The sequence below is a fragment of the Melospiza melodia genome, chromosome 6, assembly GCF_035770615.1.
Source record: "Melospiza melodia melodia isolate bMelMel2 chromosome 6, bMelMel2.pri, whole genome shotgun sequence".
Taxonomy (NCBI): Eukaryota; Metazoa; Chordata; class Aves; order Passeriformes; family Passerellidae; genus Melospiza; species Melospiza melodia.
The window spans coordinates 63,415,745-63,440,250 of record NC_086199.1 but is presented as its reverse complement, the minus strand read 5'-3'; the positions used below and the strand labels follow the sequence as shown (position 1 = coordinate 63,440,250).

Below are 24,506 nucleotides of genomic sequence, written 5' to 3'. Positions count from 1 at the left end.
GATGAAATTGCACTGAGGGTGGGTTTATAAAATTAACATATCTAAAAGGAGTTAACTTGAATTTCAGAGTATCAGCTGTTTTTTCTGCTTTGTCTAACATGTTGTTTTGCATCTTGTTTTGGGCTATTGTTTTTAATAGAAGTGGACCACACTTACCTTCACTGGGATGTCCTTAAATCAATATAAAGTTGTTACTTTTTATTTGACAGTACTATTTGAGTTCTGTTATGCTTGACAAGTCCACATGATTTTTCCTTCTGAGCTGAAACTTCTCATTTTATTGTCAGTTAAAGCTGGTAGGATCAATTTTTCCCATAACGTAACATTTCTTTCTGGTTTTAATGCTGGGAATAACTTGTAATTAGATTTAAGATGCTGTAGAAGATTACCTAGAGAAGGAAATACTGTAGCATGCTCCCTGCCCAGTTTGTTATAGCATAATAATTTACTTCTTAGTCACTGCAGTGCATAAGAGTAGCTACTCCAAGTGCAACACTTTTGACTGGACAGAAATCTCTTTCCAGCAGAAAAGTTGCAAAATTTTGTTTGAATGCCAGATTGAAGTGACCGGCAGTTAATACTGCATTGTGCTTTACGAGCTTCAATTAATGGGTCTCAGCCATGTAACAAACTGCACAATGTTACCTTCACCAGTGGCTTTATCTCGTTTGGATTGCAAAAACGTTAAGAAATTTGAGGTCCAAACTTTTAGTTGGTCCTAGTGATTGACTACTTAAAGTCTTTTGCCAGTCTTTCATTATACTGTATGGAGTAAATGATAACTTGGAGTTGGCTTACAAAAACAAGATTTCAGATTCATCCAAATACATCTCATGACTCATCCTCAGATTATCTGGCATAGTGGAAGCTGCTAATGTCTAATACATGGCCATTTTGATTAACAGTCTGTGCTTTGTACTTGCATGTGACTTGGGCAGATATATGCAGCCTCTGTTGCATGATTCTGTGTCCTGGCTGCTTGATTTGTTCTATTTGAGGAAAACACACTTTAAACATTTAAATCTTGTCTCTTCCTCTAGTGTTTGCAGCTTGAACTGGCTACAGGCTCTGCTATTTTTGCTGGTTGGGTTTGCATTCTTTGTAAGATTTGCTAGGCTTCAGAAACCCAGGATTGAACTGATAGTCACTTCTAAAGATGCTGTGATGACCTGTGATTTAGCTTTATGTAAAAGCCACTTGCTTTCTTGATGGATTCTTCAGGAAAGAAAAGCAACATGGGAATTTTATTCCCTACAGTACTTACTTTCCCTTGAAACTAATAGGAAAAGAGAAGGGGGGGGAAATTCTCATCTTTGTCATTTTTCTTCTGCAGAACCAGATATTAGACAGATGAATTTTGGTTTTGCTTTTATTTAACAGTTAGATGGACTAACTCTCTTCAAAGGAAAAAAAGAAAACCACACCTGTAAATGACCTTAAGCTGAAATTCAGCGTGGCAGCTGCTGCATTTGTGAACCTTATTCCATCCATTCAAACCTTGATTTGGGGTGGGGAGAGGCACTGTGCCATAGTGTAGTTGTCTATGCAAACGAGAGAGCTGTGTTGCAGTTTTGTTGCAGTGTAACACCGGAGTGTCTTGTCTTCCTTAGTCTACTCCTTCTCCATCGGCGGATCTGCTGGGTCTGGGTGCTGCCCCTGTCACCAATTCAGCTCCCCCACCTTCCTCTAGTGGTAGCCTGCTCGTGGATGTATTTTCAGATTCAGCTTCTGCAGTTGCACCTCTTGCTCCTGGTTCTGATGACAACTTTGCGAGGTAATTAAGTCACCCTGAAAGGAATTTGAAGGAGAATTTGTCTGTTGAAACAGGAATGAAGGAAAAGCACACATAACTTTTGGTTTTGTTCCAGCATACTGAGTGTATTCCTGGGTGGTAGTTTTGCAGCAAGAGAGGTGTTCTTGGACACTCTGCTGGATGTGCTGTCTTTATTGAATATCTCTTCTAATGGAAAAACTGAGTCTGTACTACTCAACCTGAGGATATTTGCCACACAGTAGTGTCTGGTTTTCATGCTGGTTTTGCTTCTTTGTTAAATTAAGCTGCTTGTGCATCTCCATACATCTTGAAGTGGGGGTTATCTGTCCTGATATGAATACATTTATTCTTATTTTCTCTTCATAAAGTATTCTTATCTCTCCGCTTACGGCAAGCTGCTACTGAAGCAGTGAGATGGATTGTATCCAGGATACTGCTTCCCATATTTTAATGCTACACTTCAGTTGTTCTACTGTGTGACAAAGGGGTGTGAAAAGGGGGATAAAGAACAAGTGGTTTTCTTTTTTTTTAAAGGGGATTTGATACTACAAATACATTAATAGGTGTAGTGTAGGTACAATGTGTTATTAACCCCATTATTATTAAAAGTCCCTGTGGCTACTCTCAAATGTTATTTAGCTAAATTTTTGGGAATGAATGGCATAAAATCACAGAATGTCTTTAAAGTCAGTTGTCTTACTGGATAAGAATGTATTACTGTTGTCAAGGACCAAATTTTGAATGTTGGCACAACAAATTTTCAATGCATCTTAATATAAAAGACATAATTAGGGAAACTGATCTGCCTGGATCATTGGCACTTTCATCAAAATTTTATATCAGGCAATGCATTGTTGCAGGTTTGCAGTGATTAATACTTGATCCTGTGTTTCTACTGGAAGGTCAGAAGTGATACTTGATCATACAACACAAAACCAGGGCTTTATGAAGCTACAGAAGCTTGTTCATGAATTTTTTTTTTTGAGAGGGTACAAAGAGGAACCAATGCTAGTAGTTTCATAAGCAAATGTTACATAAAAAGAGTTTTCTCTCTTTGCAGAAGAAAGTGTAGCAATGCCCAACTCCTTGGTCTGTCTGTAGATTATTAAATGCTTCTCTAATGATACTGAGAAGTTGCTTTTTACAGTTTCCTGCCTTTTCTTAGTGCTGTTGTCACTTTTGTTTCTAATCTGTTGCTTGGGTAAGTCATTCTCTGTGTGCCTGTGTACTCTTGCCTATGCTTAATACTTGTGTGTTTTTAGGTACTGATTGTGCACCTGTAATTAGAAGGGTATCTAAGGTTGATGAGGCCTCTGCTTTTAAGCGCATCTTTGTAGTAGTTAATGTGCAGCTTACCTTTTTGATTTTGAACTTAAACACTTTTGCTGTCACAGTTAAACACCTGAAAGGACTTGGTTCTGTAAGAGGTTTACATTTACTGAACACCTTCAGCTGTCTTCGTGAAGGATTGCTGTTTTCTAATAGTCGGGGTGGGATGGGGGAGAGAAGTGGGGGAAAACATTGCCTAATGCCTAAAACCTTTCTAGGGTACTGAGCTAGGGCAGCTAATCAATTTCTCGTGCATTAAGCTCAGCAGTGCCATTTTTGAGGAAGGAGGTAAAAGAAGTAACTAAGCTCTAAGCTGTCTTTACTAACTCCTGCTGTCTCTGTCGCTACTGCCTTTCTTCCTTTGTGCTGCCTGAACTAGCCCTGACCTGGCTTCATCTGAGGTAGTTTCTGAGGAACCAGCTGATACTGTGCATGATGCTGATGAGCTTTTTCACAAGTAAGCAATACTAAAACCTTGCAAGGCTGGGCAATTTCCAGAATATAGTTATAAAGAAAAACTATATTGTTCATTAACTTAATACCAGCAAGACTAGAGAAACATGTACTGTCAGACTTGTGAATAGAACACCCCTGTGGATGCTGTGGATTTTGTGACAGGCTCATGAATACACAGTTAGAGTCTTCTTTACAAGTCAGCGCTATCACACACTGCTCTAAAATGAGGCAATGCCAGTTGTATGCTAAGTTTTTGCAAATATTTGGAAATAAATAAAAAACAGAGTACTAGTCAAAAGTACTAATATTTGGGAGTGTGTTTTAAGTGCCTTGGATGCAAAAGGCAGGTGTTTGCTGACCACCTCTTCTACTTTTAAGTGAAGGGTGATAGAAAGGACTGAGATCACTGGAGAATGGGCTTCCTCTCTCAAAATGGAAAATGTACATCTCTAGTTGGCTTAGGTGATACAGAAATGATAAATCAAGGAGGGCTTTTTCTTTCAGGTTTAAACAGTCAAAACTTCAAACTTTTCAATTCTGCACGAACCTAATGAGTTTCAGAAGTTCTCAAGACTAAAAAGAAAAATCCTGTTGCCTGGTCCTTTATTAGACAGTGTGTGTGCATATAGCATATTGTGGTTTCCTTCATAGTTTCTCAGACAGCCTATCAAATAAAAGTGTCAGTTCTTTTAGTGTCCTACAAGTGGTGATTCTGGATGTAAAATTGTCTTCTAACTGCAGTTTTCTGCAAAGGCCTCTCTCACAGATTGATGCATTCTAGGTTAACCGCAATCTTCATCCTCTGTGTAAACCCTGAATTTTGTGGTTCTAAATATCGTTTAATGTGGCTCAATTTAAAACAGGTTTTCCCTCTCTTCCCCTAGGTTTGTGTGTAAAAATAATGGAGTCTTATTTGAAAATCAGTTGCTACAAATTGGCTTGAAATCTGAATTTCGACAGAACCTGGGTAAGATCTGTAGTGCTGTGGTTGGCTGTCTGCATTATCAGTAACAATGCCAGCATGATATTCCAGAATTATATTTTCAGCTACAGAAGAGGAAAATGGCATTATAGGCCTAAGCTGTTTTACAGCTCCCACTGTTGTGCATCCCTGGCTTTTGTGTGGGCTCTTGCTTCCTTGAATTTTTATTGTTTTAGTAGCTGATATGAAGTAAGGGGTGTTGAGCTCCAGCATTACAGCTCATGCTGCCTGTTTGTATGGCTGGTGCAGCCAGGTTTATAAATTCTTCTCAAAATTTATATCTTGCAGTATGGCTTATTGTTATGATATGAAACACAATATATTTCAGATGAGATTGAGTGCACAGGATACTGGAACCATCTAGGAAGGAGATGGAATTTGAACACAGGATAGCAATAGAATAGAATTTCTTGGTTCTCCCTTTCTGTAAAACTCTTGGTGGCATAGTAGCATCTTAACAAAATTCTCCAGCAATTGAAAGACTTCACTGATGATTTGACTGCCTGTGTGACAGCTACTGTAGGAGAGATCTAATGGCTTGGTTAAATTGCTGCATTTTGAACTGTGAATGTCTTGGTGAGATAAATCATTTAAACTGTATTTTGTTCTTAAAAGTGGTTTTAAAGAAAGGTAGAAAGACAATGTGTTAGGGCATTGAAGCATGAGTAGTTCAATGCAATTACATGACCTAAAAATTCTGATGTCTCGTTCTTTTCTTTCCAGGTCGTATGTTCATATTCTATGGTAATAAGACATCAACACAGTTCTTGAATTTTACTCCAACAGTAATCTGCTCAGATGACCTTCAGTCAAATATCCTTAAATGTAGTAGGAGTTGTCTGTTCTTATTAGATTTTTGTGTTTTATTGCTGCACAATATAATAAATCTGTTGGATCAAGGTATGGCATCCTTGAACATGAAGAAATGAGAAACTTGCTGATAGCTCTCTGAAGTTCTCATAGGAAGATCAAGTCTTGAGCAGGGATGAAAGATTCTTTCCTTAACGTCCTGGTTATAAACACAAATTTTACTTTTGATATAACAAGAAATTAAGCTGAATAAGAAGGTACTGGAACTGTAGCTTTCACCACTGACATGAAGTAGCAGAAGTAGAAATGTGTCCTTTGAGTACTGCATTAGCAGATAAGCTAAAACTTGACATGGAGATGCATTACCATGATGATGGTACTTAATTCATGGCAGGTCCCTAATGCTTGGTGTTGCAAATTTAGGATTTCTGGGAGATTAAGTAATCAGGCTTGTTTGACTCAAGGCATCTCTGTCATGTTCAAAATAGTCCTGTGGCTTTTATTGTGAAGTCTCTGTGCCTTCACACCTTTTTAAGGGCATCTTTCTTTAAGAATATCCAATTAACTGAGAATTTTCAGAGTTATTGCTTGTGTATGTGTCAATATGAAAAACCCCACAAACTCTTTTCCTGTACAAAACACTGAGCTTTAAAATGTTCAGTAGCACACAGAGAATGAGTGGAAACATGATGTTAATTTCTCATAGAGTTTCTTGGAAGATTTGCATTTTTTATATTATCAGTTCACTGATCTGTTTCCTTAACAACTTTTCTACGCCTGAATCTTCAGACAAAACCTGTTGACCCCACAGTGGATGGAGGTGCACAGGTTCAGCAGGTTGTGAACATTGAATGTGTGTCAGACTTCATGGAAGCTCCAATCCTGAACATTCAGTTCAGGTAAAACAAAGGATTCAAATGTTAGTGAATTAATTGGATGAAAGATGTTAAATCTGGCATGGCCCTGTGACTGAAATGCAAAATATGGACACAAAAAGCTCTCTTAGGTAGACAACTTGAAAATTTGATCTAATTAAGCTTTAAGGTGCTAGGGAGAATCCACTTGGAACAATGTGGTTTAAAACCCCAGCCAAACCAAACAGTCAAGAAGCAGCTACTGATGAAATGTCTCCCTGACTTCTGTCTCTGCTATCTATATAAAACAGCAGTCTTCCTGTTTGCTTAAGAAATCTTGACAGGAATATACGCAGTAACTTCTCCCTTCTGGAAACCAAGAACATTTCTGCAAATAACTTGGCCTGGAAGTGTATGCAACCAGAAATAGACTCTTGTTCTGTCCACTCAACATCAGCTCAGCTGTATAAAATCCTGAGTTCTGGGCTGCATGCTGTTTTTCTAGTCTAAACTGGTTTTTATTGGTATGTTTTCCCAAGGATGTATTTTTGCCCCTTAGGGTGCTATCTAGAAGGATAAACCCGTGCTAAAACTGAGAGAACCTTATAAGCAATTCTGCCAATTCATCTATTGCCATCTAAGGAGAGAAAATAAATTTATTTAACAGTGGATTGAAACTGTATATTAGAATTGTCATGTGCAGTTGATGGATTTTGATCATAAACAGTTCCTCAGTTGCTTGGTTGATTTCTGCTGAGGCTGCCACAAGCACTGTGGTTTTTCTCTTCTGTCTGCAGGTACGGTGGAACATTTCAAAATCTTTCAGTAAAGTTACCCATCACTCTGAATAAATTTTTCCAGCCAACAGAGATGTCTTCTCAAGACTTTTTTCAGCGTTGGAAGCAGCTGAGCAAGTAAGACTCTATACTTGGACCTCTTGTGGTGGGCAAGGGAGGAGAAAGATATATTGTGAATGTAGCTGGTGCAGTACCTTATCCCATACTCAATCCTGGAAGCCATGAGCTCTCTCAGTAGAATTAATTGCTATTGGAAATGCTGTTCATAATGTATTTGTCTTGCAGTCCCAAACAGGAAGTACAGAATATCTTTAAAGCAAAGCACCCGATGGATGCAGAGATCACGAAAGCAAAGGTGGGTGGTGGTGATATTTTTAATTCATCGTGTACAGGGCAATGGCAGGTCATGTTTCAACCCCAGCTGGCACCTAAACACCACACAGTCATTTGCTGACTCTCCCCCAGTGGAGCGGTACAGAGAACAAGGTTAAAAGTGAGAAAACGTGTAGGTTGAGGTAAAGAGAGTTCAGTAGGTAAAAGAAAAGCCATGCACACAGGCAAAGCAAAGAATTAATTCAGTGCTTCCCATTGGCAGGGAGGTGTTTGGCCATCCCCAAGGCAGCAGGTCTCCATTGGGTTTAACAGTTACTTGGGAAGGCAAAACAACACCACTCTGAACATCTTCCTTTCCTTTCTCAGCCTTATATGCTGTGCCAGGACATCTTACAGTATGGGATATCCCATTGTTCAGCTGTCCTGGCTGTGTCTTGTCCCAGCTCCTTGTGCATCCCAGCTTCCTCACTCGTGGGCTGAGGAGCAGAAAAGACCTTGGCTCTGTGTAACCCCCACTCAGTGGTAACTGAAGCATCCCTGTGTTATCAACTCTCTTGAGCAGAAATCTAAAACACAGCCCCATGCCACCTGCTAGGAAGAAAATTAACTCTATCCCAGCCAAATTAGCACATGGTATAAGCTAACTTTATGCATTTTTGTTTATATGGCAGTTGGATCATCCCGTCAAAGTAAGTCCATGCTATGTGATAGGTCATGGCAGTGCTGAGTTGAATGGACAGCTTCTAGCTGTGGTTTGAATTGGATGCAGTCTGCAGTGGCAGCTGGAGACTTGAAGCTGTTTAAAAAAGCACCAATTCACTGCTTAAAACTGAACTGGAAGATAATTCAAGCCTTAATTTATACTTGAGGTACTGGTTGGAAAAGGAAGTGACTTTTTGGCTGTGTTAGGCAAAACAGAAGTGACTGTAACAGGAATGTGTAACAGCAACAGTGACTTTGTACAGGAGTGGCTGTATGATGTTAAATCTTAACTTGCTTCTCAGTTGCTTTCTAAAAGAGCCTTATTTACAGAATAGCTCATTTATCAGGGTCAGCTTTAAAAAATTGGAATAATGAAGTAGTCTTGAAGACTTAAAAATTAATTTCCTCCTTGTTTTGCTGTTTGATGGTGACGATTTGAGTATACTTGGTATTTGTGTCTTCCTCTCCCCCCATCTAAATCTTCTTGGTTTCTTTCACAGATAATTGGATTTGGATCAGCCCTGCTTGAGGAGGTAGATCCCAATCCTGCTAACTTTGTTGGTGCTGGTATCATACACACAAAAACCACTCAGATTGGATGCTTGCTGCGCCTTGAACCCAACCTCCAGGCACAGGTATCTGTGTAACTGTCTCCAGCTTAGATAAAAGTTCTCATTTGAACTAAATACTTCTGTGTATCTGAAACTCCTTTAAGGTATTTAAAAATCACTATTGCAATAGCTGCTTATGACTGCAGACTCCAACAAGAAATTAAATTGTAGCAGCTGGTCCTGGCCCAACTGGGTAAGCTGCTTCTTCAGAGCAATTCTCTTTTCCTCTTGGAAGAGATGGTTACAATATTCCAGACTGTCTTGTGCACTTTCAATCACATTAAGTATGCTTCCTTTTGCTACTTTAAATGATTAAAAGAGTAATAGGCTAAAAGATGAAAGTATAAGCAAGTGAATACAATATTAAGAGTATTTTTACTAAAGCTTTTTTGACAGAGGTGTTACCAAAATTAACTTAGGATTAAAAATAGGTTTTGGGTGGTTGTGTGTTCTGTTCCCCGAAGAAGTGGTTGTACAGGGTCTTTAGACTTTTCCACAGCATTTGCTCCTCTTTAACAGATATTCTGGACAACACCTTTCTGTTAAAACCCAAAAATACTTGAGTAACAGTAATTCTCAACAAGGGTTTGAAGATAGGGTTGGTTCAGCCAGTGGTTTGAAAACGCTGTGATGCTCAGTGGCTTGCTGCCTCTGAGTGTTTTGAGACCTTTTTTCTTAACAAAGCTTACAAAGCAAGTAAGAGGTAACTGTTAGTTTTCACTGTTGACTGTGCATTCCTTTGATGCCAAACTGTTTAAATAGTATTTTATGTTCTTTTTCAGATGTATAGGCTCACACTACGAACAAGTAAAGAAGCTGTATCTCAGAGATTATGTGAATTGCTGTCAGAACAGTTTTAATATTAACCATGTCAGTTTTGGTTTTTCCACTTATATCACTGTCATCATACTGCAAATAAATGTCTTGTACATCACTGTCTGAGTACTGCAATGTTAACCAATACCAGCTCCCTGCCTTAATAGGACTTGACCCTTGTTTGAAATTAAGACTATAAAATGTACAGTACAGGGAAGTGACTTTTCCATTAAAAATGGCTTTTAGTGTGTTACATAAAGGGTGGTAGGGCTGTCTTTTGCTCCTTTTTTTGCAGGGGTCAGGCTTTTAAATTTGTTGAAGGGAAATGGTTTTCGTTGTGGCAATCAAGGATTTCAGCTGAAAATAGCTCAAAAACCTTCTGCTTCAGTACCTTTAAGAGATATTTCCTCTGCTCTGAGCTGAAAGAAAACAGTGTACTGCTGCTCAGGAAGGTTAATTCCCTTGCTAATGTAGAGTCAAAACTTTGTAAAGTTGAACATTGCCACAAGTTGTCTACTGGATGGAAGGGCAGATTTGAAGATGTGTTTGAATCTGATTAAAGTGAACATTTATGTTGAGTCACCAGTCTTTGAATTTGAAAAATGCCACAGGACCAGAGTCTTAAAGGTGTTAATCTTGTAATATTTTACATCCTAATGTTTTCTGATCTTTGGATTGAACACAGAAGCTATTCTTAATCCTCCTGCTTATCTCCATTCATGAGGTGAGCTTCTCTGGTAGGGGGTGAATGAGTGTATACTTGTTCGTTGTTTCTCAGTGAAGTTAAATATTCTGTTCTATGTTTTTTCTGTTTGCCATCAGACTTGACAAGTAATAGTCCTAATGATGTGATACAATTAACTGCAGAAACTAGTGTTGTATAAAAGAAATGGGAAGAAATGGGCCCTTGAAGGGCTTGTAAGGCATGCACTCTTAGGTGAAAATGTAATTTTAATCAATATCTTTTCCCCAGTGTTCATTAATGTTCAGACTCAAGAGCTGAATAACTGATACCTAAGCAGTTTCCTTTCTGTCAGTGGTAAAAATGTCCAACATGGTATAGAAAACTTCTGTTGAAACTGAAAGTAGAAAACCCAGAAGTGTTCAGCTTTTCTAGAGGCTTTTACAGCTGAAGTCTTTGTACCTTGTTTCACATCAAACTCTTTGCAGCCTCTCTGCAGAAGTCAGTGGACAGAAACTTTGGCTCACGCTCCTCAAGCCTTGAGGTGCAACAGAAGCTGCTAAACCAAAGCAGGTGAGGTGGCCCACTTAGAAACCCTGGGCTGGTGTCAGCAAGAGCTACAGATCATGGTGAACAAAATCAGCTCCTGCTGACAGGAGAAGGGAACCTCAGGTCAAGATTTCCTCATGGTCACTGAAAGGAAGCCTGGGACTGCTGTGTCAGAACACATACAGGCAAACGTGCCCAGGAAATGAAGGTGTTGAGTCATGGTGGTGACACTGAAAATACATTTAAATGGGGCTGCTGTCATGCTGCCCATGCTCAGCAGGGGACAGGATTCTCCATGATTGAGTGTGCCTTGCTTTTTGTCTTCAGTGCTTTGAGTTTAAATGATGTAACTGGGAGATTATCACTTGGTTTGGCTGAAGGCTCCTGATCGTACTTGAGTGAAAGAGAAAAATGAGGAACAAAGGTTTGGCTGTGATGTGTGGATTTTGGGGGATGTGTTTTGTTTTTCCAGAAATTGCTGGTAACTGGATATTATGGCTGAAAACTAGGCTAAAGGCCTGGTCTTTCTGCAAAAGTTCTCTGGAACAACTGGCCCCTTTAAGGCCTTTCACATTCTTCTTGCTTAAGACTCTTAAATCATAAATATTGTCATTGAAAATCTTGGTGAGTGGTTCCTGCGGTCAGGCTGGGCAGTTGGCAAATACTGATGGAATACCTTTTGTTTTGGCTTCACAATGTTCTGTGTCTCATTATTAGTTCTGTTATGTTAACCATGCTCTTGGCTACTCTGTTAAAATCTGATGTGCTGAACTAAAGGGAGTCTTAGCAAAGACAGAGGAGGAGGTTCTCTTTTGTATTTTCCAAATCCTGTTGTAAATCTGTCCCCCTGAAAAATGTTCTGTGCCCTCATTAAAGGACACCTTGAGACACTGCACTACTTTATTTCACTTTGCTTTGGTTCAAGCTGTGCTAAAATGTGCATTAAAGTGTGGGAAGGAGGGGGGGTAAGGGAAAGTGTCTTTTCAGTGGTGACTGTGTTAAGCTTATGACTGTTCACTCTTTGTATTCAGTGTCAGCTCAATGAAGCCATGAGCAGAAAAGTGAACAAATTAAAGACAAATACTTGATTTTATTTTTTTTTGTGAATGATGGTTAACTTACCAGTGATGTATCCTGTCAAGCAGACAAAGTAATTTCTGCAGTAAACAGTGTTATTGTTTTTAAGTGCAGTATTTTCAGGCATTGACATGTGAAAATAACTGAATAGCAAAACAGGTAGCATATGTTCATTCTTGACCTACACTCCAGTATGTAACATTTATGGTGATTGTCTTATTTGTATAAAACAAAGTTCTGTCAAATTAAGTGGAGAATTTTCATATAGAAGACTATATATTAGACTATATTCATCAGAAGAACATATTAAGATTAAATAAATGATTAGACCAGTGATGAAACTGTCCTTTTTTTGTCTGGGGGCATGAAGGCGTAAAAAATATTCTTGTGGAACGGTTGTTGTGGAACACAATTGCTGTGATTCTTCTCTGAGAAACACTGGTGGGTTTGTTCACTGGAGTCCTACCTGGTCTATGGATTTCTGCTCCCCCAGTAAGTGAGTTTGATTTTGCTCTCGTTTGGTTACAAATTATAAATACTCTATTTTTAAAAAGCCCCAGGTGTAAAATCTTTCTCCCTAGAGTGTTTAACAGCAGTAAGTACATGAGCAGTGCTTGCTGCAGTAAACTGCTTTAATAGTGGGGTTCAGGCTAAGCAGCACACAGCTGTATTGGATGCAGGGTTGATGGCACTGTAGAAGAAGAGTAATCTGAACTGCTAAATTAACCTTATAAGCTTTGAATGTATGCTTCAGGTTCTTTTCTTATATTTGCTGAAAGGGAAAAAAGGGCACTCTGAGCTTTTCTGCAATCATACAGCTTTTTCGTAAATGACCTGCAACAAAGTAAAGTTTGTCTGGAGTCCCAGCAAGTAGAAATTGCTTGTGAGTGAACCACTTGTATTCTGTTAGATGCGTGTGGGCTTTGATTTCTTGCCGAGGAATGCCTTCAGCTTCATCCCAAAGCTGCTCCATGTGTGTGTTAGTTACCTTTCTAGAAATGTCCCACCATACTAAGGGTGCTTGTGGAAACCTCACCATTCACCTTTGGGTCGTGTAGCACCTTGCTTTCCAACCCTGTCATCTGTGGATGATGACACACATGCTGTGTCCACTTTCAAAGGCAGGGAACAGGTCACTTCCCTTCTCCCACTCAAGTAATGTGCTCTTCCACAGGGTCAAGTTGACTGTAGTGAACCTAATAGACTATTTTTCAGTTTAAATATTTGGTCAAATAAGGAGAAAGAAGTTAGCAAATTCAATTCCTTCTACTTTATTTGAACATTAAATTCCTGATACTGCCCAGTGCATGGGCCAGGTTTTAGCCTCTGGTTGAATAAATCACCCCTGAGCAAGGCCAAACAGTTTCTTGTCTTCCCTCCTGCTCCCCACCCTCAGCTTGTTCTTTATTTCTGTGCCTGTTCTTTATTTCCTCCTGTGCACCCCACCCTGCTCCTGATCAGGAATAATTTATCTGGTGACTCCATTGGTAGTCCAGGCAGCTGCTCAGGCAGTGTGACAGCAAGGCTGTCCTGTGTAATCAGTACAAGAGAACCCAGCAATGAGCTGTGGAAGGATTAACTTGTGATCAGGGTTTAATTACAAAAAATGGTATCTGCAGCCATCAGGTCTGGCTAGTGTGTGCAACTGTCAAAGTCGCACACACAGCCACTAAATGCAATTATTTCTGTGGTGAGCCTTCTTCCAGGGTTATCTGGGTCTTGGCATGGCAGTTGGAATTGCTTCTTAAGAAGTTCAAGTGGCCTACAGCAGCCACATGTTGTGATGACCATCATCTTCTCAACATCCAGCCTGTGTGGAAGGGAGGGATAATCAGTTGGCATTTGTTTACAGCATTTTAGGCTCACAGCTTTTCAAGTGAACTTCTTTCAATGAACTTCTTTCTTTCCTATGGTGAGATGTTTAGAGGAAAGAGCACAGCCCTCAGTTGAATGCTTCTGTCACCTGCAGGACTACAAATAATGTGGGAAATTATTCCATTTTAAGTTCTCATGAGGCAGAAACTCTGGTGTACTCAGCTGCTGCCTTCCATTTTAGAACAGGATGAACTTGATGATCCTTGTGGGTCCTTTCCAGCTCAGGCTAGTCTGTGATTCTCTGATCTCATCATCTGTTAGGCCTCAGGCCTCACTGGAAAACTAATAGAATTTGATTCCCCTGGTCTCTTTTTGGCCTTCTGAATATTTGTAAAGTACCTAGGGATTAAATTTGTTAAAGCTGTGCACTGGACTACTTAAGAGTTTACAGAAGGTCTCTTTTGCAGATGCTGAATTGTGTGTGTTCCTTTTGCAGTTCACAGAGCAAGGAAAACCCCTTTCTCCCACTGCACAGTTAGTGCTGGAATCTGAGGTCGTGGCTGTATGATGCCAGTTCTGGGTTTGAGGTGAGCTAATAAGGTAGAAGACTTGCACTTAATTGCTGAATTCACAGCACAGGTAGGTGAAATGAGAGCTTGAATAGGCAGGTAAGGATTTGAGTCTGTCCTTATAGTACTGCAGTTCTCAGGCTGTTGATTCCTGACCATGTTCAGCCTCCTGCTGGCCTTGGTTCTGCCTTTCTCTTTGTCAGTGGGAAACTGTACCGATAACAGGCCAGAACTCAGGTATGGGGAAAAGAGAGTTAAGGGAAAAAATTCTTTTTGAAAATCCTCTTTTGAAGCGGAGAAAAGTTTTCTTGGTTTCAGTTAAAACTGGGTTTTAACACAACTTTCTCAGCAATTGAGACAAACCTTAACTCTAAAAGTCTTCCTTCAGGTTTCGCGTCCCTTTTGTCAACTCAGCATACAAGGTCAGTCGCTCAGTTTTCAAAATGCTGGGGCATGCTTGAATGTGCTTTGAAGGGGACAATTTTTAGCATAAGGATTAATTTAAACTAGTTCCTGAATTAGTCCTGCAAAAGCAGAGCCCTTCATTGTTTTCCATTCTTGAACATTGTATTGGCTTGGATTGTTGGGAATGTAACTTCTTCCCCCCCAGTAACTGAACTCTAATACTGCTGCACTGTTTACTTGTATTGAAGCCTTGGTTTCCTGTCAAATTCTCCTAATGGGGAGCAGAACTGCACAGGCTCAGATAGTGCCCTTGTAATTATAAAATATACCTGAATTACACTACTAGGAGCATGTTATGAGACAACTGAAGTGGCATTAGTTACCTTAGATGAAATTTCCTATTTTACTATCTTAGCTATTTGAAATAGGTATTTATAGTCGAAACCACTTTTTCAGTCTTTAAAAAACAAACAAAACAAAACCTCCAACCATCAAAAACAACAAAATAGCCCTCCAAACCTGGAATATTGATGTCTGTCTTTTTTTTAAAAGCAAAACAACAAAAACTTAAGGAAGTGAGATGACCTTCCTTGATTAGATGTAAATCCCTGTGTAATTAATGACCTTATTGTTGCTATTAACCAGTTTATACAGCAACATTGTACACTGCTGGGTGGATGCTAACCACATTTTCCTCCCTGAATTATAAAGGCACAGTTGTTCATGAATTTCCCTACTTAGAGATGGCCAAATAAGGAAAACAACTTTAGTACTGTACAGCCTCAGTTATCCTTACTTTGTTGAAGAGGAACATGATCCTTCACAACGGCTCAAAGTGACATTTGTGGAACAGCCTTTGTAAGTTATTTCTTCTTCATATTCAACTTCTCTACAATGCTCTGTCAAATGTAAAAAGAAAAAATTTCTGCTATAATTCATCTTGGTCTTCTTGAGTGTCCTTTGTTAGATGCCCAAAGCCTCCATATTTGGTTTCCTGGAAAACCATTCTTATTGCATGAGATAATTAACAAGTCATAAGTGAGTTACACAGCAAGAGAAGGTTTTAAACTGGGCACTAAAGTTGCAGAAGGGGCTTACCCTGGAGGACAGCAAAAGAAAAGAATAAATTTTAAGAAAACAGAAGTTGTTGGAATTACAAATAAGCAAAAAAATCCAGTTAAGAATATAGTACACATTCAGTCCAGCATGGAAGAACTAATCCTATGCTGAGAACACAAAGATGCAAAGAGAACAACCAGTTGGCTTATTCTGGTAGAATTATTTCTGGTTCACAGACTTTACTTATTTGAAAATTGCTTAATTTACTCATTTTAAGGATATATTTATAGGTAGCCAGAAGTTCACAACTTGCCTTGCTAGGGAGAATGTGTCATGCTACATGTTAGGTAACAATCTGTGTGTCAGTGTGTATTTTCCTCTGCCTTGAAGCACCACACTAAGCACTTTATGAAGCAGAAAGCTGACTGAAAACACAAGTTTTGCAAGGAGTTCAAAGATAGTGTATGAAGTTTATATTAAGGAGACAAAGATGTTGAAAACTGTGAAGGCAATTCATACACTGCTCACACCTGATCCTGCACAATAATCTTTTACGCACAGTTAGGTCCTCTGCTGAGAGAAAGGTTATAGATTATTGAACATTATTGCAGGGGAAGCTCAGTTACTGATGTAGTATGACTTTGGGATTTTTTAAATTGGAAAATAAGATAGTCTACTGCCCAGTTAGTAGTTAAGATGCTGTATCTATGTGCCCAAGCGTGTGAGAGCTAACGGGAAGGCTGCAGGGTAATGAGGGGATAACCTGTTCCAATAAGTTTCTTACAATGCTTTTTAAGATGACAGAGTGAAGGTACTGTGGCTCTCCTGAAGTGCATCCTGTTAGACTCTTTAACTGACACTTCTTAATGTTTAAAATATTGAATAGTAGGGAACCTGTATGAAATCTAAGACGTCAGACAATAGCTTTAGAAAAGTAACTGCAGAAAGGACAAAAAAGAAGAGCCAGTGGATACAAACATGATCATAGCCAAAGGATACATAAAGAAAATTCATACGCTCATCAAAACAAAGGCATTCAAAGCAAATCCATGATAGAGGAAATGAGACAGAGATACATTACCGTGTGGCACTGTTGATGGCACAACAGAGGACAGGGATGTTGAAAGTCCAGAGGTGAGAGGAGGAGATGATGTCGTGCGGGCAGTGGTCAGTGTTGTTGTTCGCAGGGAACTCTGTTCAACTGACTCTGTAGAAGCCGTTGTGATAACATGGGGAGCAAAGGTAATAGTTGTAGACAAAACAGTTGGGATCAACGCTGGCCTAGACTGGGCAGAGATACTGGTAGGGACAGCGAATGAAGATGTTTTGCCATGTGGAGTCAATGTGGTGTTTTGGAAGTAAGGATGTGTAGTGCTCTCAGCAGATCTAAATGTGGAAGTAGTCAGGGAAGTAGGCACAGATGTTGTACTGATGGTTGAGGCCAAAGCAGAAGAGAATGGAGACGTGGCAGTGGATGGCAGCCGGGTGCTGAGTGGGCTGCTGGGGGAAGGCAGAGAGCTGGGATTTGCAGAGGTTTCCAGAGGCACTTCTGTGGAGACAGAGGTTCTGGAGGTGCTGCTGATGGAGGTGGTGGCCGTGGTCTGGTGCGTGGTCACAGGTGGCCCAATGTGCGGCACAGTTGACTGTTCATGGGTGAAGGCTGCCAGGAGGAAGGCACAGGTAAAATTGAGAATGCCCACCTGGACGCTTCACTCCCCTTGCTCAGACATGAGGAAAGAATCAGAAAAGCCAAAGCAGGAACACATGCACATATCCAGAGAGAGACAGATTTCAGAAATAAAGAAATTAAAACCTAAATGAGGATCCACCTGTGGAGATGCAAAGGCAGTCACTCACCACATTGCACCACTTGCCAATATCCAGTCTCCAAGCAATGACTACCTGGCAGTAACTGCCCTATTCTCCCACTGTAGAGCTCAGCATGATATTCTGTGGCATGCAGTGTCTCCTTGGACTCTGGTTTGGGCCAGCTATGCAGGCTGTGTCCCTGATGGACTCCTGACCACCCCATGCACACTCCCTGGCTGGCAGAAAGACAAACAGAGGAGGCCCAGGGGTGGAGCTGGCACTCCGGATCAATCAGCAAAGCACTTGTGTGCCATCAACACCGGCTGGGACTCACATCTAAAACGCAGAACCAGGAAACCTGCTGGGAACAATAATGAGCTCTATCCCAAGCAGAGACAGTGCACAAGCCAAGAAATACAATGGGAAACCAAACAGGTCAATTGCAAAGTAAGAGAGGGGCAAGCAGCCGCACAAAATGCAGAACTGGAATGTGGTTTTTGAAAGAAACAGTGGAGGTAGGGAGGATCAGTTGAGTGACAGAAAAAATGAGAGCTGGAAAGAGCAAGAAGGGAAAGGATGGCTAGGAAGGAGCCTTACTGGGCTGTGTGGAGCTGAGCCATGTTGAGGACACAGTTGAGGAGGGAGAAGAAGCAGGTGATGGCAGCAGGCTGGTTTTGGCCGTGGTGGGAGCAGAGGACTCTGTGACAGGAGACTCCTTTGCAGCACTGGTTGTTGGAGAAGAAGCCCTGGGCCTCAGGGTTGTAGGTGTGGGGCTGGGGCTGGTGCTGGGAGCTGCTGTGGAGGAGGCTGTGGAAGTGGTGGCAGTGGATGGCAGCCGGGTGCTGAGCGGGCTGCTGGGGGCAGGTGGAGAGCTGGGATGTGGAGAGGCTGTTTCCAGAGGCTCTTCTGTGCTGCTTGGTGGGTTGCTCCCGGTGGAGAAAGAGGTTTTGGAGGTGCTGCTGATGGAGGTGGTGGCTGTGATCTTCTCTGTGGTCACAGGTGGCCCGATGTGTGGCACAGTTGACTGTTTGTGGGTGAAGGCTGCTGGAAGTAAAGGAGAGAGCTTTTGAGGATGAGGGCAGCAAAAGTTGAAATGGAGGTGGCCAGAGGCCTCATATTCAGGATATGAACAAAAACAGCAGGGCTGTGCTGCACTGAGTATTCCCTGAGAAAAAAGGAGCACTGAGATTGTGGGCCCTTCTACAAGTTGAATGGTTTCTGTTTTAAAAAGGGAGGAAATGGATAGACTGCCTTCTAACAGGCAACAGCCCACTACCAATTCCTGAGAGAGTAATCTGTCTGGATATGCGTTTGTCTCTTCAGGGTACAGGGAGAGCTTAAACAGAGTCTCTTGTGAGACTGGCAGTTCAGGCTCCATAGGAGAGACAAATGTCCCAGAGCCCTACCTAAGTAGAGCCATGCCAGTGCTCCAATGCAGGGAGAAGGGGGAATGGTAACCAAAAATTAAAACAACTCTGCAAGCAGCCTTTGCAACTGGAAACTAAGAAGGGAAATGGGAGAGCGGGAGGAAATAGCAGGATTGATAGGAGGGAGCCTCACCAGGCTGTGAGGAGCTGAGCCATGTTGAGGACACAGTTGAGGAGGGAGAAGAAGCAGGTGATGGCAGCGCGCTGGTTTTGGCCGTGGTGGGAGCAGAGGACTCTGTGACAGGAGACTCCTTTGCAGCACTGGTTGTTGGGGAAGAAGCCCTGGGCCTCAGGGTTGTAGGTGTGGGGCTGGGGCTGGTGCTGGGAGCTGCTGTGGAGGAGGCTGTGGAAGTGGTGGCAGTGGATGGCAGCCGGGTGCTGAGCGGGCTGCTGGGGGCAGGTGGAGAGCTGGGATGTGGAGAGGCTGTTTCCAGAGGCTCTTCTGTGCTGCTTGGTGGGCTGGCTTCTGTGGAGACAGAGGTCCTAGAGGTGCTGCTGATGGAGGTGGTGGCTGTGATCTTCTCTGTGGTCACAGGCGGCCCAATGTGTGGCACAGTTGACTGTTTGTGGGTGAAGGCTGCCAGGAGGGAAGCACAGGTTAGTTGTGGAAGAGGGCAGAAGGGGAAAGCAAAGATGGTTGGTTGAAGCTTCAGACTGTGACCAAAAGGATAGCCAGATCTCCTGTACTGCAGTGTCTATTCCCAAGTTTGAGGGAGGACTAGAGCTGTGTCCTGTCTAAAAGCTGCTCCTTACATCCCTCATGAATGGGACAAAATGGAAAGGGTGCTCTCCTAGGGGCAAGATCTCTCTTCCTCGAAGATGGCTTTTTTGAATGTTGATGTCTTTCCAAGGAACAGGAACTGTGTAAGGACTGCCCCTCCTAGACAGGCAGGCCAGGCTACATGGGCGTCACCTTTTCTAGGGCCATAATGAAGAGAATGTTCATTCCACCATGCTGATGCAAAAAAAAAAAAAGTGAAAGGAGAACAAAAAATAAAACAACCTTGCAAGCAACCTGCTCTGATGGAAATGAAGAGATGAAAAGGGAGGGCAGCAGGAAGCACCAGGATGGATAGGAGGGAGCCTTACCAGGCTGTGAGGAGCTGAGCCATGTTGAGGACACAGTTGAGGAGGGAGAAGAAGCAGGTGATGGCAGCGCGCTGGTTTTGGCCGTGGTGGGAGCAGAGGACTCTGTGACAGGAGACTCCTTTGCAGCACTGGTTGTTGGGGAAGAAGCCCTGGGCCTCAGGGTTGTAGGTGTGGGGCTGGGGCTGGTGCTGGGAGCTGCTGTGGAGGAGGCTGTGGAAGTGGTGGCAGTGGATGGCAGCCGGGTGCTGAGCGGGCTGCTGGGGGCAGGTGGAGAGCTGGGATGTGGAGAGGCTGTTTCCAGAGGCTCTTCTGTGCTGCTTGGTGGGTTGCTCCCGGTGGAGAAAGAGGTTTTGGAGGTGCTGCTGATGGAGGTGGTGGCTGTGATCTTCTCTGTGGTCACAGGTGGCCCGATGTGTGGCACAGTTGACTGTTTGTGGGTGAAGGCTGCTGGAAGTAAAGGAGAGAGCTTTTGAGGATGAGGGCAGCAAAAGTTGAAATGGAGGTGGCCAGAGGCCTCATATTCAGGATATGAACAAAAACAGCAGGGCTGTGCTGCACTGAGTATTCCCTGAGAAAAAGGGAGCACTTAGATTGTGGGCCCTGTCTACAAGCTGTCTAGTTTCTGTCTTTAAAAGGGAGGAAATGGATAGAGTGCCTTCTAACAGGCAACATCCCAATACCAATTCCTGGGAGAGGACTCTGTGCGAAGATTCACGTGTCCCTTCAGGGAACAGGGAGAACTTAAGGACAGTTCCCTCTGAGACTGGTAGTTCAGGCTCCATGGGAGAGACCAGTGTCCCAGAGCCCTACCTAAGTAGAGCCATGCCAGGGATCCAATGCAGAAACACAGGGGTTTGCGAGCAAAAACGAAAACAACTCTGCAAGCCGCCTGTGTGGCTGGACAGAAAGAATCAAAAATGGAATTCATGCAGGGGCCTACCAGGCTGTGCAGAGCTCAGCCACACTGAGGACACAGTTGAGGAGGGAGAAGAAGCAGGTGATGGCAGTGCACTGGTTTTGGCCGTGGTGGGAGCAGCGGACTCTGTGACAGGAGACTCCTTTGCAGCACTGGTTGTTGGGGAAGAAGCCCTGGGCCTCAGGGTTGTAGGTGTGGGGCTGGGGCTGGTGCTGGGAGCTGCTGTGGAGGAGGCTGTGGAAGTGGTGGCAGTGGATGGCAGCCGGGTGCTGAGCGGGCTGCTGGGGGCAGGTGGAGAGCTGGGATGTGGAGACACTGTTTCCAGAGGCACTTCTGTGCTGCTTGGTGGGTTGCTCCCTGTGGAGAGAGAGGTCCTGGAGGTGCTGCTGATGGAGGTGGTGGCTGTGATCTTCTCTGTGGTCACAGGCGGCCCAATGTGTGGCACAGTTGACTGTTTGTGGGTGAAGGCTGCCAGGAGGGAAGCACAGGTTAGTTGTGGATGAGGACATAATGAGAAGACAAATGTGGTCACTGTAGCTCCAGACTGGGAGCACCAACATCAACAACTTCAGCATGCTGCACTGAGCATTTCTCAGCTAGAGGGAGGTGGGACCAAGGGCTCTGCCTTATAGCTGCCCTCTTTTTTTCTCATAAAAAGGCAGGAAAATGACATGCTGCTTTCCAACAGGCATGATGCCTCTTCCTCTTTCTGGAAGTGGACCCTGTGTGGATGTGCACGTCTCCCAAGGAACAGGAGCAGATTAATGTTTGCCCACTTCAGAAATGACATGGTGGCCAGTGTGGGAGTGACCAGAGCCCCAGGGCAGTACCTAATGACAACCACATCATGGTGCTGATTCAAAAAGAATTTGGAATGGAGAGCAAATTTAAAGAAAATTTGCAAGTGGTCTGCACTCATGGAAATGAAAAAGAGAAAAGGGAGAGCACGCAGAAGCAGAAGGACACGTAAGAGAGGACCTTACCAGGCTGTGAGGAGCTGAGCCATGTTGAGGACACAGTTGAGGAGGGAGAAGAAGCAGGTGATGGCAGCGCGCTGGTTTTGGCCGTGGTGGGAGCAGAGGACTCTGTGACAGGAGACTCCTTTGCAGCACTGGTTGTTGGGGAAGAAGCCCTGGGCCTCAGGGTTGTAGGTGTGGGGCTGGGGCTGGTGCTGGGAGCTGCTGTGGAGGAGGCTGTGGAAGTGGTGGCAGTGGATGGCAGCCGGGTGCTGAGCGGGCTGCTGGGGGCAGGTGGAGAGCTGGGATGTGGAGAAGCTGTTTCCAGAGGCACTTCTGTGGAGACAGAGGTTCTGGAGGTGCTGCTGATGGAGGTGGTGGCTGTGGTCTTCTCTGTGGTCACAGGTGGCCCAATGTGTGGCACAGTTGACTGTTCAAGAGTGAAGGCTGCCAGGACGAAAACAGGTCAATTGCACATGACAACAAGAGTAGGAAATGGAGGTGCTCAGAGGACTCAGATTGTGGATAGAATTTAAAATGGAATGCCAATGCTGTAGGGAGTGTTTCTGGGGAAAAAAGGAACACTGGGATTGTGAGTCTTGTGCACAAGCCACTGTCTGGCTTCTGTCCTCAAAAGGGAGGAAATGGATATAGTGCCTTCCAACCGGCAAGATCCCAGTACTTTTTCTTAGAAGGGCACCCTGTCTGGATATGCAAGTCTACATTTAATAACAAGGATAGCGTAAAGACACTCAACTTTAGGAGAGGGAGGCTCCATGGCAGAGAGAAGTGCCCCAGATCCATAACCAAGTAAGATGATACTAGTGTTTCAAATCAGATAAAGGGGGTATGGGGAGCAAAAAATAAAACAATTTTGCAAGCAACCTGTGTGGCTGGAAAGGATGAGGGGAAAAGCGGGAGGGGGGAATCACCATGATGGATAGGAGGGAGCCTTACCGGGCTGTGTGGAGCTGAGCCATGTTGAGGACACAGTTGAGGAGGGAGAAGAAGCAGGTGATGGCAGCGCGCTGGTTTTGGCCGTGGTGGGAGCAGAGGACTCTGTGACAGGAGACTCCTTTGCAGCACTGGTTGTTGGGGAAGAAGCCCTGGGCCTCAGGGTTGTAGGTGTGGGGCTGGGGCTGGTGCTGGGAGCTGCTGTGGAGGAGGCTGTGGAAGTGGTGGCAGTGGATGGCAGCCGGGTGCTGAGCGGGCTGCTGGGGGCAGGTGGAGAGCTGGGATGTGGAGAGGCTGTTTCCAGAGGCTCTTCTGTGCTGCTTGGTGGGTTGCTCCCGGTGGAGAAAGAGGTTTTGGAGGTGCTGCTGATGGAGGTGGTGGCTGTGATCTTCTCTGTGGTCACAGGTGGCCCGATGTGTGGCACAGTTGACTGTTTGTGGGTGAAGGCTGCTGGAAGTAAAGGAGAGAGCTTTTGAGGATGAGGGCAGCAAAAGTTGAAATGGAGGTGGCCAGAGGCCTCAGGTTTAGGATATGAACAAAAACAGCAGGGCTGTGCTGCACTGAGTATTCCCTGAGAAAAAGGGAGCACTTAGATTGTGGGCCCTGTCTACAAGCTGTCTAGTTTCTGTCTTTAAAAGGGAGGAAATGGATAGAGTGCCTTCTAACAGGCAACATCCCAATACCAATTCCTGGGAGAGGACTCTGTGCGAAGATTCACGTGTCCCTTCAGGGAACAGGGAGAACTTAAGGACAGTTCCCTCTGAGACTGGTAGTTCAGGCTCCATGGGAGAGACCAGTGTCCCAGAGCCCTACCTAAGTAGAGCCATGCCAGGGATCCAATGCAGAAACACAGGGGTTTGCGAGCAAAAACGAAAACAACTCTGCAAGCCGCCTGTGTGGCTGGACAGAAAGAATCAAAAATGGAATTCATGCAGGTGCCTACCAGGCTGTGCAGAGCTCAGCCACACTGAGGACACAGTTGAGGAGGGAGAAGAAGCAGGTGATGGCAGTGCACTGGTTTTGGCCGTGGTGGGAGCAGAGGACTCTGTGACAGGAGACTCCTTTGCAGCACTGGTTGTTGGGGAAGAAGCCCTGGGCCTCAGGGTTGTAGGTGTGGGGCTGGGGCTGGTGCTGGGAGCTGCTGTGGAGGAGGCTGTGGAAGTGGTGGCAGTGGATGGCAGCCGGGTGCTGAGCGGGCTGCTGGGGGCAGGTGGAGAGCTGGGATGTGGAGAGGCTGTTTCCAGAGGCCCTTCTGTGCTGCTTGGTGGGTTGCTCCCTGTGGAGAGAGAGGTCCTGGAGGTGCTGCTGATGGAGGTGGTGGCTGTGATCTTCTCTGTGGTCACAGGCGGCCCGATGTGTGGCACAGTTGACTGTTTGTGGGTGAAGGCTGCCAGGAGGGAAGCACAGGTTAGTTGTGGATGAGGACATAATGAGAAGACAAATGTGGTCACTGTAGCTCCAGACTGGGAGCACCCACATCAACAACTTCAGCATGCTGCACTGAGCATTTCTCAGCTAGAGGGAGGTGGGACCAAGGGCTCTGCCTTATAGCTGCCCTCTTTTTTTCTCATAAAAAGGCAGGAAAATGACATGCTGCTTTCCAACAGGCATGATGCCTCTTCCTCTTTCTGGAAACGGACCCTGTGTGGATGTGCACATCTCCCAAGGAATAGGAGCAGATTAATGTTTGCCCACTTCAGAAATGACATGGTGGCCAGTGTGGGAGTGACCAGAG

The 24,506-nt window shown here is 43.9% G+C and overlaps 2 protein-coding genes across 5 annotated transcripts in view; one reads left to right on the top strand and one right to left on the bottom strand.

The window, feature by feature from the left end:
- The window catches only part of AP2A2 (adaptor related protein complex 2 subunit alpha 2), a 44,179-nt gene extending 32,066 nt beyond the window's left edge, over positions 1-12,113 (top strand). For 2 of the 4 annotated variants that reach the window (XM_063158695.1, XM_063158694.1), the window contains exons 15-23: positions 1,611-1,774; positions 3,483-3,560; positions 4,444-4,526; positions 5,265-5,354; positions 6,127-6,250; positions 7,003-7,119; positions 7,288-7,357; positions 8,538-8,672; positions 9,431-12,113. In XM_063158695.1, coding sequence (XP_063014765.1) covers positions 1,611-1,774; positions 3,483-3,560; positions 4,444-4,526; positions 5,265-5,354; positions 6,127-6,250; positions 7,003-7,119; positions 7,288-7,357; positions 8,538-8,672; positions 9,431-9,508 — 939 coding nt within the window. In that variant the 3' untranslated portion in view covers positions 9,509-12,113. The remainder of the gene's footprint in view (positions 1-1,610; positions 1,775-3,482; positions 3,561-4,443; positions 4,527-5,264; positions 5,355-6,126; positions 6,251-7,002; positions 7,120-7,287; positions 7,358-8,537; positions 8,673-9,430) is intronic. The other 2 variants (XM_063158697.1, XM_063158696.1) reach the window with 1 other exon arrangement.
- Positions 12,114-12,880: 767 nt separating this feature from the next.
- MUC6 (mucin 6, oligomeric mucus/gel-forming) overlaps positions 12,881-24,506 on the bottom strand; it is a 44,295-nt gene continuing 32,669 nt past the window's right edge. The window contains exons 33-42 of the mRNA XM_063159541.1: positions 23,870-24,158; positions 23,715-23,800; positions 22,775-23,218; positions 20,886-21,329; positions 19,946-20,392; positions 18,990-19,433; positions 18,207-18,473; positions 16,702-17,046; positions 15,358-15,460; positions 12,881-13,582 (exon numbers count right to left, since the gene is read on the bottom strand). Coding sequence (XP_063015611.1) covers positions 13,405-13,582; positions 15,358-15,460; positions 16,702-17,046; positions 18,207-18,473; positions 18,990-19,433; positions 19,946-20,392; positions 20,886-21,329; positions 22,775-23,218; positions 23,715-23,800; positions 23,870-24,158 — 3,047 coding nt within the window. The 3' untranslated portion in view covers positions 12,881-13,404. The remainder of the gene's footprint in view (positions 13,583-15,357; positions 15,461-16,701; positions 17,047-18,206; positions 18,474-18,989; positions 19,434-19,945; positions 20,393-20,885; positions 21,330-22,774; positions 23,219-23,714; positions 23,801-23,869; positions 24,159-24,506) is intronic.